The sequence below is a fragment of the Lepus europaeus genome, chromosome 7, assembly GCF_033115175.1.
Source record: "Lepus europaeus isolate LE1 chromosome 7, mLepTim1.pri, whole genome shotgun sequence".
Taxonomy (NCBI): domain Eukaryota; kingdom Metazoa; phylum Chordata; class Mammalia; order Lagomorpha; family Leporidae; genus Lepus; species Lepus europaeus.
Window position 1 is genome coordinate 98,776,294 of NC_084833.1, and position 17,337 is coordinate 98,793,630.

The 17,337-nt window shown below is 45.2% G+C and overlaps 1 protein-coding gene across 3 annotated transcripts in view; it reads left to right on the top strand.

The window, feature by feature from the left end:
• Window positions 1-282: 282 nt before the first annotated feature.
• The window catches only part of FDX1 (ferredoxin 1), a 45,693-nt gene continuing 28,638 nt past the window's right edge, over window positions 283-17,337 (top strand). For all 3 annotated transcript variants that reach the window (XM_062196975.1, XM_062196976.1, XM_062196977.1), the window contains exons 1-2: window positions 283-565; window positions 8,661-8,785. In XM_062196975.1, the coding sequence (XP_062052959.1) occupies window positions 357-565; window positions 8,661-8,785 (334 nt within the window). In that variant the 5' untranslated portion in view covers window positions 283-356. The remainder of the gene's footprint in view (window positions 566-8,660; window positions 8,786-17,337) is intronic.

The following is a 17,337-nucleotide window of genomic DNA, read 5'->3' on the forward strand; positions in this document are numbered from 1 at the left end:
ATTGGGAAACGGAGACCAGAACAAAGCGGTTTAGACACGGGAGGCTGTTCTATCTGCCAGACGTCCAGCTTTTAAATTTATTGTTCCTGCCTAGCAAGTCCGGGAGAAGGAGGACAAGACACCTGCTTAGTAGGTAAAGCAACGAACTAGCCAGCCCCGCCCCTTGCAGAGCCCAGCCCGCTGCGAGGGCGCAGGAATGGGCAGGGGCGGGGCCGCGCTCGCGGCGCTCCCGGGTTTATAAGTCACCCGGAAGGCTCGCCCGGCCTCGGCGCGCCGCTCGCAGCACGCAGTCGCCGCCCGCCCCTCGAAGCCCCTCGCGGCCTGCGTCCCATCCGGTAGTTACCGGCCCGCGGGCTATGGCCGCCGCGGGGTGCGCTCGGCTGCTGCGCGCTGCCTCCGCGGCCCTCGGCTGCCCGGCCCGCCGCTGGCTGCTGCTCGCCGGAGCTCGCGCGGGAGCCGGCGGCCAGCCCGGGAGCTGCGGGCCGAGCGGGAGGGCCGAGCCCGGCCGGGGCGGAGGCGCGGGAGCGGGCCGGCCGCTGAGCCTGTGGGCGCCGGCGCGGAGCAGGTGAGGCGCGGGGCGCGGCGCGCGCGCGGGCGGGTGTGGGGCCCCTGCGCGGCGGCGGCGGCGGCGGCGGCCCTCGCTGGGCCCGGCGTCTCGTTGCAGCGGGCTCGTCCCGTGCGTGCCGGGGCCAGGCCCACTCCCCGCAGCGCCCGCCTCTCGCTCCGCCTTCTCCCGGAGCTCTGCGGCTGAGCCCGGCCGCTCGGTGGCGCCGTCCCCTCCTGGGCCCGCCGCCGTGCTCGGCGCCCGAGCCCCTCACTCTGGCCGGAGCTCGCGTCCCCAGCTCGCCCGCCGTGCCCGCGGGAAGCCGGCGCTGGGCTGCCGCGGGCTCTCGGGGAGCTCTGGCTGGGTCTAACCTTTGCTCTGCCTGCAATATGCAGTGACCTTCCTGGGATGCGCCGTTTGAAGGCCCGGCCTGCCGCTCGTGCCGGCCGCTGATTTCCGGGCCTTTCTCTGGCCGTGACTGGACGTTGTGCGTCTGGTTATTTGTCAGCGGAGTGTCCTTGTAGAGTACACCCACTCTGTGCCCTGGAGTGGAAGAACGGGACTCCGTATGCTCTCTTTAGTGGGCAAAGGGTTAAAAAGATCCTTTATCGCAATGGTGAGGCAGAGGTTTGGTCTGACTTCTTTAACCCCTGTAAAACTCATTTTCCCTATTTCTCAACGGAGGGGAACGGTGTATGGTCTTCGTAAGGATTTTTTTCAAGAAAATAAATGAGATCAAAGGCGATACCGGGGTTCTTGGGCCTTGCACATCGTGAGGGCTCAGTAGCACCTGTTAGTAACAGCTTCTGAAGCTTGGCATGTTGAGTTTTCTGTTCAGTGTTCAAAGAGGTGTGAAAAGGAAACTCCCCAAAATGTGTTGAAGTTTTATATTCTCGGGTGTATTGTTTTTTCAAGGCATGGGCCCCTCACCTGAGACAGCTGAGGAGAGATAAAAATTCCTGACTAGTTTCAGAGTGTAGCATCGTGGTGACTTCTGTAATGCAAATCTTTAAACCGCTCTTTGACCCCAAGTGTAGTGTACAGGAAAGCAGGACCTAGAGGGTCAGTTGGTGAGATTCGGATGCTGCCCTTTCTTAATGACTCCAAGAATAGAGCTTAGGACTCAGGCATCTTTTACCTCTTAATCCTGTTAGGTAGTGGTGCTCAGTAGATTTTTTAAAAAATTTATTTGAAAGGCAGAGTTACAGAGAAAGATCTCCCAGCCACTGGTTCACTCCCTAGATGGCCCCAACACCCAGGGCGGTGCCAGGCTGAAGACAGGAGCTTCCTACGTGGATCAGAGACTTTGGTCACCCTCCACTGTTTTCCCAGGTGCATTAGCAGGGAGCTAGATAGGAAGAGGAGCAGCTGGAACTCAAACTGGGGCCCATATGTGATGCCAGTATCGCAGGCTGCGACTTAACCTGCTAAGCCACAGCACTAGCCCCCTCAATAGATTTTTTTTTTCAAGAATTATTTATTTATTTGAAAGTCAGAGTTACACACAGAGAGAGAGAGATCTTCCATCCACTGGTTCACTCCCCAATTGGCTGCAATGGCCGGAGCTGCACCTATTTGAAGCCAGGAGCTTCTTCCGGGTCTTCCCACGCTGGTGCAGGGACCCAAGGACTTGGGCCATCTTCCACTGCTTTCCCAGGCCATCGCAGAGAGCTGGATCGGAAGTGGAACAACTGGGACTTGAACCAGCATGCATATGGGATGCCGGCACTGCAGGTGGCGGCTTTACCCAGTATGCCACAGCACTGGCCCCAACTCAGTAGATTTTGTTGCACGGTTTGTGGGAGATCATGGAGAAGGCAAACTGGATTTACTTGTTTCTATTTTCCTTGCACGTCCCTGGCTTTTATCTTTATGTGGGTTTCTTGCTTTCCACACTGGATGCATTCTTGAAAAGTTGTGTAAGTTGGGAACTATATTGATCATATTTGTATTCCTAGTATTTGAGGGAATATGAAGGCTTTAGTAGGTGAGATGTAGGTCCCATGTCCCTCAAAGTTGTTTAGATTTGAATATGTCTTTTTTTTTTTAAGATTTATTTATTTCAAAGACAGAGTTACAGAGACAGAGAGAGGTCTTCCATCCTCTGGTTCACTCCCCAGATGGCCGCAAGGGCTAGAGCTGAGGCGATCTGAATCCAGGAGCCAGGAACTTCTTCCAGGTCTCCCAAGTGAGTGTGGGAGGCCCAAGGACTTGGGCCATCCTCTGCTCTTTCCCAGGTGCGTTAACAGGGAGCTGGATTGTAAGTGAACTCGAACTGGCACCCATATGGGTGGGATGCGCTGCAGGTGGGGCTTTAACGCACTGCGCAACAGCGCTGGCCCCTGTCAAGTTTTAAAGGGGGAGCACATCTGCTTTCCCCTTGTTGACACGATTGCTAGTGACGGCCTTGTACTTTCTGTTACAGACCTTGGAGCTACAGCTAGATGTTCTAGATGTTATTATCTAAGATCTGTACTGTCCAGCACAGTAGCTACTGATGACATGTAGCTGTTGAAGTTTAAGATAAGTATAGTTAAAGAAATTTAAAGATTGAGTCTCCCAGTTACACTAGCTGTGTGTGGCTAGTTTAGCTGCTATATTGGACATTGCATGTATAGAATAGCTCCCTTAGTATACAGTGTTTGATTAGACACAGCAGTGCTACAAGCTGTGGTTCTGAGTTTGGAGTTTAATATTTAGATAAGGTATCAGTAATCTTTTTTTTTTTTTGACAGGCAGAGTGGACAGTGAGAGAGAGAGAGAGAGAGAGAGAAGTAATTAATCTTGAAAAAATTCCTTTTACTCTAAAATACCCTGATACATTTTGCAATGATCTAAGCTTAACAAAGCTTTGAAATAGATATTTCACTTGACTCTTGAGCCAGTCCTATGGATTAGGAAGGACAGATACATGGGAATAAAACTTGTGTTAAGTAGCTACAAAACTAGGACTAGAACTCAAATGGTTTTTTGTTTGTTTTGGAACACCATAATACTTGATAATTCTTTAGTTTATGATTTGATGAGTTATCAGGAAGAGTTCTGGTGACTCTTTTGGGCCTAGTGTCCCAGGTCATGCTGTATGGTGAAAGGGTGGGCACCAGCAAGTGTCCTTGCTTATTAGAAGAACTGTGGTGAAGCAACCCCTGAGGGCTCTGTTGAAATGTCTGCTGTCTGCAGAATAAGTGGAATATTTAGAAGGGTCATGTTATTTCCTAGCCAGCTTTTGCTGGTTCTTAAAATTGGAGGGGGGAAAAATTTAAAAACCTGCCCATTGTTGAAAGTTACTTGGGTAAGGTACATGTGTGTAATGCTTTAAGGAGCAAAGTATTCCCGGCCGGTGCCCTGGCTCACTAGGCTAATCCTCCGCCTTGCAGCGCCGGCACACCGGGTTCTAGTCCCGGTCGGGGCACCGATCCTGTCCCGGTTGCCCCTCTTCCAGGCCAGCTCTCTGCTGTGGCCAGGGAGTGCAGTGGAGGATGGCCCAAGTCCTTGGGCCCTGCACCCCATGGGAGACCAGGAGAAGCACCTGGCTCTTGCCATCGGATCAGCGCGGTGCGCCGGCCGCAGCGCGCCTACCGCGGCGGCCATTGGAGGGTGAACCAACAGCAAAAGGAAGACCTTTCTCTCTGTCTCTCTCTCTCACTGTCCACTCTGCCTGTCAAAAAAAAAAAAAAAGTATTCCCACAAACTTAGTCTCTTAATTCTTTTTTTTTTCATTTATTAAACTTTTATTTAATGAATATAAATTTCCAAAGTACAGCTTATGGGTTACAATGGCTTCCCCCCTCCCATAACTTCCCTCCACCCGCAACCCTCCCCTTTCCCGCTCCCTCTCCCCTTCCATTCACATCAAGATTCATTTTCAATTCTCTTTATATACAGAAGATCAGTTTAGTATATATTAGGTAAAGATTTCAACAGTTTGCCCCCATATAGCAACACAAAATGAAAAAAATACTGTTGGAGTACTAGTTATAGCATTAAATAATAGTGTACAGCACATTAAAGACAGAGATCCTACATGATATTTTTTTAAAAATTAATTTTCTATGCCATTTCCAATTTAACACCAGGTTTTTTTTTTCATTTCCAATTCTCTTTATATACAGAAGATCAATTCAGTATATAATTAGTAAAGATCTCATCAGTTTGTACCCACACAGAAACACAAAGTATAAAAATACTGTTTCAGTACTAGTTATAGCATCACTGCACATTAGACAACACATTAAGGACAGATCCCACATGGGATGTAAGTACACAGTGACTTCTGTTGCTGACTTAACAATTTGACACTCCTGTTCATGGCGTCAGTAATCTCCCTAGGCTCTAGTCATGAGTTGCCAGGGCTATGGAAGCCTTTAGGGTTCGCTGACTTTGATCTTATTCCGATAGGGTCATAGTCAAAGTGGACGTTCTCTCCTCCCTTCAGAGGAAGGTACCTTCTTCTTTGATGGCCTCGTTCTTTCCACTGGGATCTCACTCACAGAGATCTTTCATTTAGGGCTTCTTTTTTTTCTTTTCCATGGAATCTTGGCTTTCCATGCCTACAATACTCTCATGGGCTCTTCAGCCAGATCCGAATGCCTTAAGGGCTGAATTCTTTTTTTTTTTTTTTTTTTTTTAAATATTTACTTATTCGGAAGACAGAGTTACAGAGAGATGGAGAGACAAATCTTCCATCTGTTGGTTCACCCCTGGATGGCTGCAACAGCCAGTACTGGGCCAGACTGAAGCCAGGAGCCAGGAGTTTCTTCTGGTCTTAAAGCCTGGTGAAGTCACTGTTATCTCTGTGTTACCCTTATGTAAGGGCTTCCCATGGCTGTGTGTTAGCACCCATGTCTTCTGACTCTTAAGATTCTGTACTTTTTCAACTGCAAAATTATTTTTCCCCTTTTTGTTTTTGCGTCCTCTCCTGTCCTTTGGCAAATGTATTCATACTGTGCAGTTTTTAAGGCTGTATACCTTTAATTAATTGCAACAGGTCAGGCTTCTTAGGAAAAGGGCTTCGGCTTTAAATAAGAGTTATTAATCAATGTTGGGTTTCATGTGTTAGGTATTTTACATCCATTGTCAGAACTGAAAGATAAATGCTGTCTTGATTTTGCAGAACAGGAGGCTAATATAAAAGTTCATATTTCCTTGCTGTAAGCTTAGCTCTGGAGTGCTCCAGGAGAACAACAACCAGTCCTAAAAGCTCTGGCCTGCAGTAGTATACGCATGATGGATCACCTTCTATTGCATTCCTGCAACTTTAGCTACCAGGGATTTGTTGACGTCAAATCTCTAGACTTATCTGCTGGTTAGTCCCTATTTCCATCTGGTTTGGGGACATTCTTACCTAGTTTTTCTATCAAATTTAACAGGTCTGGACTTAAAAACTTATTCCCGGCCGGTGCCGCTGCTCACTAGGCTAATCCTCTACCTGCGGCACCGGCACACTGGGTTCTAGTCCCTGTTGGGGTGCTGGATTCTGTCCCAGTTGCCCCTCTTCCAGTCCAGCTCTCTGCTGTGGCCTGGGAGTACAGTGGAGGATGGCCCAAGTCCTTGGGCCCTGCACCTGCATGGGAGACCAGGAGAAGCACCTGGCTCCTGGCTTCGGATCAGCGAGATGCGCCAGCCGCAGCGGCCATTGGAGGGTGAACCAACGGTAAAGGGAGACCTTCCTCTCTGTCTCTCTCTCTCTCTCACTGTCCACTCTGCCTGTCAAAACAAACAAACAAACAAACAAACAACAACTTTCCCATCTTTTCCAAAACTCCTTGTCCTCCTCCTTTAACCCTGGGTTTCCACCTAACTACCCAAGCTGGAAATCTCAGTATTATTTCTTCCCTCCTTCTGTTTACCTTGTATAAGTGATTACACAAACCGTTGCTTTGACCTCCTGAGTGTATCTTAGGTCTTGCATTATTGCTTGGTTTGTGCTCTCTGAATACCTCTAAAGTGTTCTTCCTGCTTCTGGGGGTGTGTTCTCAGCCATTCCACTTTGATGAAAATGGCAGTTGTCAAGTTGAAAATCAGGAGCAGTGTTTGGGGATACTTGTTTTTGAAATATTTTTCTGCTGTGAAACGGTGTTGGACAGCATAGGCCCTTTTGAGGGATAATCGAATACACACGCATAGTCACAGCTAGTTTTGATACATTTTAATAAATAGAATCGAAGGACAGTATCCAGTAGAGGACTTCAGTTGTCTCATTTGTGAAGTGAGGTCATTGAATTTGATTCTTTCAGCATATTTATAACTCTGAAATTATTTAATTCTGGATTTCACTTATATTGAACAAAGTGTTTTTTTGATTGGCTACCATCTGTTGGTAGTAGTAAAAATTACAACTAATTATTTTAAGTTGAAGTACAGCTTTTCAGTTGTGAGGTAAAACAAGCATGACCCGTAGTGGAGGGTAAGGGTCTGAGTGCTAATATCGTTTCTTTTCCCACATGTTAGAATGATGTCTGTGAGAAGGGAAGGAAATTTAAGTCAGCTGGCTGATAGATAATATGATAATATACTAAAATATGTAAGGAGGGATTTTGTCTTTCCACAGATTCAAATAAACCAAGAAAAACCTTTTCTAGCCCCACTTTTTTTTTTTAATCCTATTGTGGACTGAAATGACTTGTTTGAACACTCAAAACTATCAAACTCCTGCTTACAGTGTCCTGTTAGGCACCTGTTCAGTTACCCAGTGGATAGCAGAAAGATTTGCTTTCTCATTTTATTTTTTACTTATTTGAAAGGTGGAGGGAGGAGGGAGGGAGAGGGAGAGGGAGAGTGGAGAGGGGAGAGGGAGAGCTCAGTTTTCCACCTGCTGGTGCACTTCCTAAGTGCCTGCAACAGCCAGGACTAGGCTGGAACTCAGTCGGGGTCTCCCACATGGGTGCAAGGACCCTCACTTGCTGCCTCCCAGAGCGCGCATTAGCAGAAGGCTAGAATTGGAAGCAGAGCTGGAACTCAAACCCAGGTGTTCTGAAATCACAAGTGGTGTCTTAACCACTGCTCACAGTTCCAGATGCCCACTCTAAGGTTTGCTTTGTTTCTTTTTTTTTTGACAGGCAGAGTGGATAGTGAGAGAGAGAGACAGAGAGAAAGGTCTTCCTTTTGCCGTTGGTTCACCCTCCAATGGCCGCTGCGGCCAGCACATTGCACTGATCCGAAGCCAGGAACCAGGTGCTTCTCCTGGTCTCCCATGCGGGTGCAGGGCCTAAGGATTTGGGCCATCCTCCACTGCCTTCCCGGGCCATAGCAGAGAGCTGGCCTGGAAGAGGGGCAACCGGGATAGAATCCGGTGCCACAACTGGGACTAGAACCAGGTGTGCCGGCGCCGCAAGGCGGAGGATTAGCCTGTTAAGCCACGGCGCCGGCCTTTTTTTTTTTTTTTTTTTTTTTTAAGATTGATTTGAAAGGCAGAGTTATAGAGGGAAGGAGAGACAGAGAGAGATCTTTCATCTACTGGTTCAGTCCCCAAATGGCCACAATGTCCAGGGCTGGACTAAGCTGGGCCAGGCTGGAGCCAGCAGCCTGGAACTCCATCCAGTCTCCCATGTGAGTGGCAGGGGCCCAAATGCACAGGCATCTTCTGCTGTGTTCCCAGGCACATGACCAGGGAGCTGGGTTGCAAGTGGAGCTGCGGGGACTGTGGGTGCCAGCTTTGAAGATGGCAACGACCTGCTGTGCCACAATACTGGTCCCAAGATTTGCTTTCTTAAAGCTCAACACAACCTGGCTGTAGTCTTTTGAGAATGTTACCATAGAAGCATTGTTTTTTCAGAGAGCTTTGTGAGAGCAAAATAGACTTCAAGAATGATAGCAGTTGTAGATGTTTTCACATATCTGTAACTATAGGGAGTCACATACTGCAGACCACCAGGTGGCCTTGACCAGGTACTATTTGGTGTTTCTTTAAGGCTATAGAATTTGTCACCTGGTAGGTAGGTAGATTGTGGCTTTGATTTGTGGATTCTGCTTCCCAAATAGACTTCGGAGTGAAAAAGTATTGTAAAACAGCATACTCATACACATTGCTATGTTATTTCTTTGACTTTAAAGGTTAAAACTATTTAGTCATGTTTTGAAATTACTAAAAATGCTAAATGATTGTTTCCTTTTGCAGCTCAGAAGATAAAGTAACAGTACATTTTATAAACCGTGATGGTGAAACATTAACAGCCAAAGGAAAAGTTGGTGACTCTCTGCTAGATGTTGTGGTTGAAAATAATCTAGATATTGATGGTTTTGGTGAGTATGGAACATCCTTTAGAATTCATTTGAACTATTGAATATATTTGAACTGTGTTCTTTCTATAGTTGCTAGGTAGAATATTAAAATTCAGAATGTTTTAGTGTCAGAGTCTCACTTATACAGAATAATAGAGTGACACTGTTTTTCTCTTCTTGGTACATTTATTTTTATTAATTTATTTGAGAAAAAAAATGTGCATGGGGCCGGTGCTGTGGCATAGCAGGTAAAGCCACCGTCTGCAGTGCCAGCATCCCATATGGGTGCCGGTTTGAGTCCCGGCTGCTCCACTTCTGATCTAGCTCTCTGCTATGGCCTGGGAAAGCAGTAGAAGATGGTCCATGCCCTTGGACCCCTGCACCCACGTGGGAGACCCAGAAGAAGCTCCTGGCTTCAGATTGGCGCAGCTCTGGCCATTGCAGCCAATTGGGGAGTGAACCAGTAGATGGAAGACCTCTCTTTCTCTCTCTGCCTCTCCTTCTCTCTCTGTGTAATTCAGACTTTCAAATAAATAAATCTTTAAAAAAAAAATACCCTGTACAATATGGAATACAAAAAGTGTTATTGCAATTAAAAAAAAAAAAAGAAAGAAAGAATGTGCATATTCTCATTTGCTGGTTCACTCCCTAAATGCCCACATTGGCCAGTGGACCCAACCTGAGAGCCAGGAACCCAATTAGCCCTCCCATGTGGGTGGCAGGAACCTGACTACTTGAGCCATTACTGCTGCTTCCTAGGGTCTGCATTAGTAGGAAGTTGGAGTCAAGTAGCTAGGTATCAGCTCAGGCACTCCGGCAGGGGACGTGAGCATCTTAACCACCTGCCTCTTTGTACGTTTAAATAGCTATGTGGCCAGAAACCTGTGGGCTTATTACCTTCCTCTTGTCCTGGGTGATGCAAAACAGGATAGGAATGAAGTTGAAAAATACCAGGTTAGCTGTAACAAATGCCATGTCACAGAGGGGTATTTAATCTTGAATATTAGCTCACTTTCCTAGCAGGGAAGGATAACTTACCCTAAAATGTGTATTATTGAGAAACTTGTCATTTCTAGACTTCCAACCATATTCCTCAGAAGTTCAAAGTCTGTGTTTTACCAGCAGCTCTCTTAACAGCTCCTTAGGCATACTCTGTGTTAGCACCCTGAGTTCTGCTCAGGCTCTGTCTTGAAAGGTAGCTTTCAAAGAGGGTTTTTTTGCCCGTTAGCATCAGCTATCACCTGGAAATTGCAGATCTTTAGCTCTTCTCCAGACTGACGGTGCCAATGTCTAGGATAGGGTCTGGAAGTGAGTGTTGTAACAAGCTATCCCTATGGTTTTGATGATACATGTGCCAAGTTGGAGTACTAGCTGTCTAGAGTAAGTTGCCCAGAGCATACCTGACTAAGCTTTGTTGGCACAGTTCACATTGTATTTTTAAGGACTGTTTCTTTTTTTTTTTTTTTCTTTCTTTCTTTCTTTCTTTATTTATTTTTTTATTTTTGACAGGCAGAGTGGACAGTGAGAGAGAGAGAGAGAGACAGAGAGAAAGGTCTTCCTTTGCCGTTGGTTCACCCTCTAATGGCCGCCGCGGTAGCGCGCTGCGGCCGGCGCACCGCGCTGTTCCGATGGCAGGAGCCAGGTGCTTATCCTGGTCTCCCATGGGGTGCAGGACCCAAGCACTTGGGCCATCCTCCACTGCACTCCCTGGCCACAGCAGAGAGCTGGCCTGGAAGAGGGGCAACCGGGACAGGATCGGTGCCCCGACCGGGACTAGAACCCGGTGTGCCGGCGCCGCAAGGCGGAGGATTAGCCTGTTGAGCCACGGCGCCGGCTGTTTCTTTTTTTATAGAAAACTTTTATTTAATAAATATAAATTTTGTAAGTACAACTTTTGGATTTTAGCAGTTCTTCTCCCCATACCCAGACTCCCAGCCCCAAACCATCCCACCTCCTACTCCCTCTCCCATCCCATTCTTCATTAAGATTCATTTTTAATTATCTTTATATACAGATGATCAACTCTATACTAAGTAAAGACTTCAACAGTTTGCACCCACACAGACACACAAAGTATAAAGTAATGTTTGAAGACTAGTTTTACCGTTAATTCTCATAGTACAACACATTAAGGACGGAGGTCCTACATAGGGAATAAGTGCACAGTGACTCCTGTTGTTGATTTAACAATTGACACTCTTATTTATGATGTCAGTGATCACCCGAGGCTCTTGTCATGAGCTGCCAAGGCTATGGAAGCCTCTTGAGTTTGCCAACTCCAATCTTATTTAGACAAGGCCATAATCAAAGTGGAAGTTCTATCTTCCCTTCAGAGAAAGGTACTTCCTTCATTGATGGCCTCTTCTTTCCACAGGGATCTCTCACAGAGATCTTTCATTTAGGTCATTTTTTGCTACAGTGTCTTGGCTTTTCATATTAAGGATTGTTTCTAGATCAGAATTAATTTCTCTGTCCTCCATTTTCCCATGATACATTAAGACTGCTTCTCGGGGCTGGTGATGTGGCATAGCGGGTAAAGCCGCCACCTGCAGTGCAGGCATCCCATATGGGTGCCAGTTCGAGTATAAGCTGCTCCATTTCCGATCCAGCTCTCTGCTATGACCTGGGATAGCAGTAGAAGATGGCTCAATTCCTTGGGCCCCTGCACTTGTGTGGGAGACCCAAAGGAAGCTCCTGGCTTCAGATCAGTGCAGCTCTGGCTGTTGTGACCGTTTGGGAAGTGAGCCAGTGGTTGGAAGACCTTTCTCTGTCTCTCTCTCTGCCTGCCTCTCCTCTTTCTGTATAACTCTTTCAAATAAATAAATAAATCTTTAAAAAAATTTTAAAAATACTGCTTCTCTGTATTGTGTACCATATTTTTTCTTTCTTCTTCTTCTTCTTTTTTTTTTTTAAAGATTTATTTATTTGAAAGACAGAGTTACAGAGAGGCAGAGAGAGAGAGGTCTTTGATCCGCTGGTTCACTCTCCAAATGGCTGCAATGGCTGGAGCTGAGCCTATCTGAAGCCAGGAGCCAGGAGCCAGGAGATTCTCTCAGGTCTCCCATGCAGGGGTAGGGGCCCAAGGACTTGGGCCATTTTCTACTGCCTTCCTAGGCTATAGCAGAGAGCTGGATTGGAAGTGGAGCAGCCAGGTGTTGAACCAGTGCCCATACGGGATGCTGGCACTGCCGGTGGCAGCCTTACCTGCTATGCCACAGCTCCGGCCCCCATATTTTTTCTTTTTAGAGAGAATGCTCCCATCCTTTATTCGATTAGGAGTTCTTAGGTAACCTTATGGAGTGACTATATCCATAGTTGGCACTCAATAACATTTACTGAATTTCTAAATATAATGTTTTGTGGTCAGTTTCAAGGTTATTGTAACAACTGCACTTGAGTAAATATTACATCCCAGCATATGTTATTGCAGAGAGAGGAGAGATGGAGGCGAGATAGAGATCTTCCATTCACTGGTATCCCTGGATGGGATGCTGACATCTGCTTAACCCCCTGTGCCACAGCACTGGCCTGGAAAACCTTGGTTTTGAAGCTAATGGTTGCAGTGGTTAAGAGTGGAGTATTTATTCCTGGGGCTGGTGTTGTAGCAGATTAAGTCTCCGCCTGTGACGCTGGCATCCCATATGTGCACTGGTTTGAGTACCTAGCTGTTTCACTTCTGATCCAGCTCCCTGCTGATGCACCTGGGAAAACAGCAGAGGCTGGTTCAAGTGCTTAGGACCCTGCACACATGTAGGAGACCCCAAAGAAACTCCAGGCTCCTGGCCATTGTGGCCATTTGGGGAGTGAGCCAGCGGATGGACGATCTCTCTCTGTCTCTCCTCCTCTCTAACTCTGCCTTTCAAATAAACAAAAAATAAATCTTTAAAGAAAAAAAATTGGAGATTTCCTGCCTGAGGTCATCTAAAAAATGGGATGATGTTACCTCATAAAGTTGCTGTGAAAGTGAAATGAGTTAATCCAAGCAAGTGGTAAGTAAATTATTAGCTATTAACATAGATATTAATACAGATTCATTGTTAATTATAGTGAATTTTAAAGTACATTAAAAAAGAAAACTCATCTTTCTATATCCCAGAAATAGAGAAAATTTAATGCTAGCACGATCTTTACTTCGATGAAAATTCTCTTGGTGTCATAAATTGACGTAAGACTTAAAAGCTTAAAAGATCAGAGATCCTAACACATCCAGAAATCTTGGCTTGAGATAAGCTAAAGTAGGTTCACAAAAGGTAGAGTTAAGCCTAAGCTTTTTTCTAGAATACAGATGACAGCAATGAAATATAGAAGTCTGAAATGTTATCTTTATAAAGCAGAGGTTGTTAGAACAGCATTATAGGGCAACTATATCATTAATTCCTGAAGGCAAAAATAGGAGACCCTTTATGTACTGCCTCTGTCTTAAATCTTACCTAGATAAACACTCTACTGCTACAGATGGAGTTGACCAAGTACTTCCTCATCTCCTTACAGTTTCTCCCCAGGTGATCTCATTCATTCTGTAAACCTTAAATCCTTTTTAGATGCTAAGCTCAGACCTTTCCTCTGAGCTCTGGACTTACAGATTGAACCTCCCTACTTTACATGTCATCTTGGAAATCTCACAGGTATTTTAAACTCAAAATATTTAAAACAGTACCTTCTGCCTTCTTCCCTTCCCCGTGAAAGCAGTCCTTGCTGGAATCTTTTCTGTGTCAGCTGCTGCAGCCTGAAGCTGAGTGGAGACATCTTTGATTCCTTCTCCCCCGTCCCCCACCTTTCATCCATCAGCCACTCCTGTCAGGTGGGCCTCCAACGTGGGCCTCCAGCATGTCTTCTTGGCTCTATCTTTAGAGTCACCACTGGGAGCTGGCCCGTCACTGCATACCTGGCACTGTGCTAACCTGCTTCTGCTGTGGAGCCCACAGCCAGGGTGATTTGTCCTATACAAAACTGTCAGTCCCTGATGGGAACCCTGAGTGAATTCTCTGCACTGAGGCTCAATCACATCCACCTTGCCCTAGCCTGAAAGGCTCTGTATCATCTGCCATCCATCCTCTCCCCTGTGTCTCGTCGTTCCTTCTCTCTCTGACCTCACTGGTCTCTCTTTGAGAACTTCAATCAGTCCAAATTTCTACTTTTGAGACTTTGTACATACTTCACTCTCTGCTGGGAAGTGTCCTATCCCTCATCCCCTACACTCCTAATTGCTGCTTCTCATTGGTTGAGACTCAGTTTGTAGGTTACTTCCTTAGCGAGGCTTCGCCCAGCCTCCTGATTCAAATGAGGATTTCTCATTAACCTGAACTTGCTATCTCCCATCACAGAATCCTGTTCAAAAATTTATTTTTTAAGATTTATTTATTTGAAAGGCAGAGTTAAAGAGGGAGAGACAAAGAAAGAGGAATCTTCATGCTGGTTCACTCCCCGAATGCCCGCATTGACTGTGGCTGGGACAGGGTAAAGTCAGGAGCTTCTTCCTAGTCTCCTACGTGGTGCAGGGCCCCAAGTCCTTGGGCCATCCTCCTCTGCTGCTTTCCCAGGCACATTAGCAGTGGGCTGGATTGTAAGTGGAATAGCTTGAACTTGAATCTGCGCTCATGGGATGCTGCCAGCAGCTTAACCATTACACCACAACGCCAGCGCAACCTGTTCATTTTCATTTTAGTAGCATTTGTCACAATCTAGTGAATTGTGTATTTCTTTGTTTACTTTTATGTCTCTCTGCCTATAGACTGATGAATGATAAAATCATCCCCATTTTATTCCTCATTGTGTGTGAAGTGAAGAAATGAGTGAAAAATGAAACACAGGGATAATTGTAACGTACATTTGTAAACATTCTTATTGAAACCTTACGAAGATCTTTTGGGTGACGCAAGCATTTTTGTTTGCAGCATGTATTATATTGTTCTATCACTAGGGGGCAGTTGTACCACATCATCGCTGATGAAATTTGCCTGGTTTATGATCTCAGACTTCTGTATCTGTTTCAAGGGAAGCTGTTCAAATTGGGAGATCTTGATAATGTTCATATAAATCTATAGTCCTAGCATGTTTATTGACTTATTGATATAATGTATTTCTGACTATGCTAGATCAATCTTAAGAAAGTACATTTATATATAAACACATTTTTTAATATTCATATGCAGATTTTGGGGAAAGGAGGTTGTGGGGGTGGGCATTCACAAAATGTTGTTACAACACATACAAAACTGTCTTTTCCTGTTGTAAACACTCAAATTACATGAACAGAAAGGAACAGTAGTTGGCAAATATGTAATTTTTACTGAGATTTTATGGCAAGAATTTCTGAGGGTTTATTCAAACATGTAATATCATTATTCTGGTTTTTTAATTAAGAATTTATTTTATTTATTTGAAAGAGTTAGAGAGAGGCAGAGAAAGGTCTTCCATCCACTGATTCACTCCTCAGATGACTGCAACTGCCAAAGCTGAGCTGATCTGAAGCCAGGAACCAGGAACTTCTTCCAGGTCTCCCATGCGGGTGCAGGGGCCCATGGACTTGGGCCATCTTCTACTCTTTCCCAGATCATAGCAGAGAGCTGGATCAGAAGTGGAGCAGCTGAGACTTTAAGTGCCCATATGGGATGCCGGGGCTTTAATGCATTGCACCACAGTGTCAGCCCCCTCATTATTCTGTTTTTTTTTTTTTTTTAAAACATCAATCCAAGAGAACTTTTCCCTCCGAAACCTTTTATTTAAGGAATACAAAGTTCATGCGTTTCACAAATACAACTTCAAGAAAATAGTGATTCTTCCCACCGTTCCCGCCCTCCCACCCCTACTCCCACCCCTCTTCCTCCTCCCTCTCCTGTTCCCATTCTTATCTTTTACTAAGACCTATTTTTAATTAACTTCATACACATATGATTAACACTATACTAAGCAAAAAGTTCAACAAATCGCATTAAAAAAAAGCCTCAGTAATTGAGACAAAGGGGTGTTCAAAGTTATTGCTTCTTGAAGTGTTGATTTCACTTCTCTAAATTACCTTTTAGGTGCTCTGTTGTCACAGATCAAGGAGAACATATGGTATTTGTCCTTTGGGACTGCCTTATTTCACTAAGTATAATGGTTTCCAGTTTCATCCATTTTACTGCAAATGATAGGATTTCATTTTTTTTACTGCTGTGTAGTATTCCATAGTGTACCTATCCCACGATTTCTTTATCCAGTCTTCAGTTGACAGACATTTGGATTGATTCCATATCTTAGCATTTGTGATTTGAGCTGCAGTAAACATGGGGGTACAGATAACTCTTTCATGTGCTGATTTCGTTTCCCTTAGGTAAATTCCCAGGAGTGGGATGGCTGGGTCATATGGTAGGTCTATATTCAGATTTCTGAAGTATCTCCATACTGTCTTCCACAGTGGCTGTACCAGTTTACATTCCAACCAACAGTGAATTAAGGTGCCTTTTTCCCTATATACTTGCCAGCATTTGTGGTTTGTTGATTGATTGATTGATTTTCCCAAAGAAACCGCTTAATGAGTGGAAATTTTGGAGACTCTTCTGTGGCATAGCAGGTAAAGTCATCTCCTGCAGTGCTGGCATCCCAAACAGGTGCCAGTTCGAGTCCTGGCTGCTCTAGTTCCCATCCAGCTCTCTGCTATGGGCTGGGAAAGCAGTAGAAGATGGCCCAAGTCCTTGGGCCCCTACACTTTTGTGGGAGACCCGGAGGAAGATCCTGGCTCCTGGCTTTGGATCGGCACAGCTCCGGCCGTCGAGGCCATCTGGGCAGTGAACCAATTGATGGAAGACTTCTATCTCTCTCTGCCTCTGCCTCTCTAACTCTGCCTTTCAAATAAATAAATCTTAAAAAAAAAGGAAATTTCATAAGTACAACTTTAGGAATATAGTGATTATTCCCATCATGCCCACCCTCCCACCCCAGTGTTGATTTCTCTATGAACTAATTGGGGTGAGGTGAAACCTCATTATGGTTTTTGATTTGCATTTCCCTGAGAGCTAGTGATCCTGAGCATTTTTTCATGTGTCTGTTGGCCATTTGGATTTCCTCTTTTGAAAAGTGCCTGTTTAAATCTTTTGCCCGTTTCTTAGTTGGGATGTTTGTTTTGTTTTTGTGGAGTTTCTTGATCTCTCTATATATTTGGGTTATTAATCCTTTATCAATTGCATAGTTTGCAAATAATTTCTCCATTCTGTTGGTAGCCTCTTCACTTTGCTGAGTGTTTCTTTTGCATTGTAGAATCTTCTCAATTTGATGTAATCCCATTTGTCAGTTTTGACTTTGATTGCCTTTGCCTGTGTGGTCTTTTCTAAGAACTCTACCTATGCAAATCTCTTGCAGGGTTCCCTAATGTTCTCTAATAATTTGATGGTATTGGGTCATAGGTTTAGGTCTTTAATCCATGTTGAGTGGATTTTTGTGTAAGGTGTAAGGTAGGGGTCCAGCTTCATATTTTATTTATTTATTTATTTATTTTTTAAAGACGGAGCTACAGAGAGAGGTAGAGACAGAGAGAGAGAGGTCTTCCATCCACTGGTTCACTCCCCAAATGGATGCAACTGCCAGAGCTGTGCTGA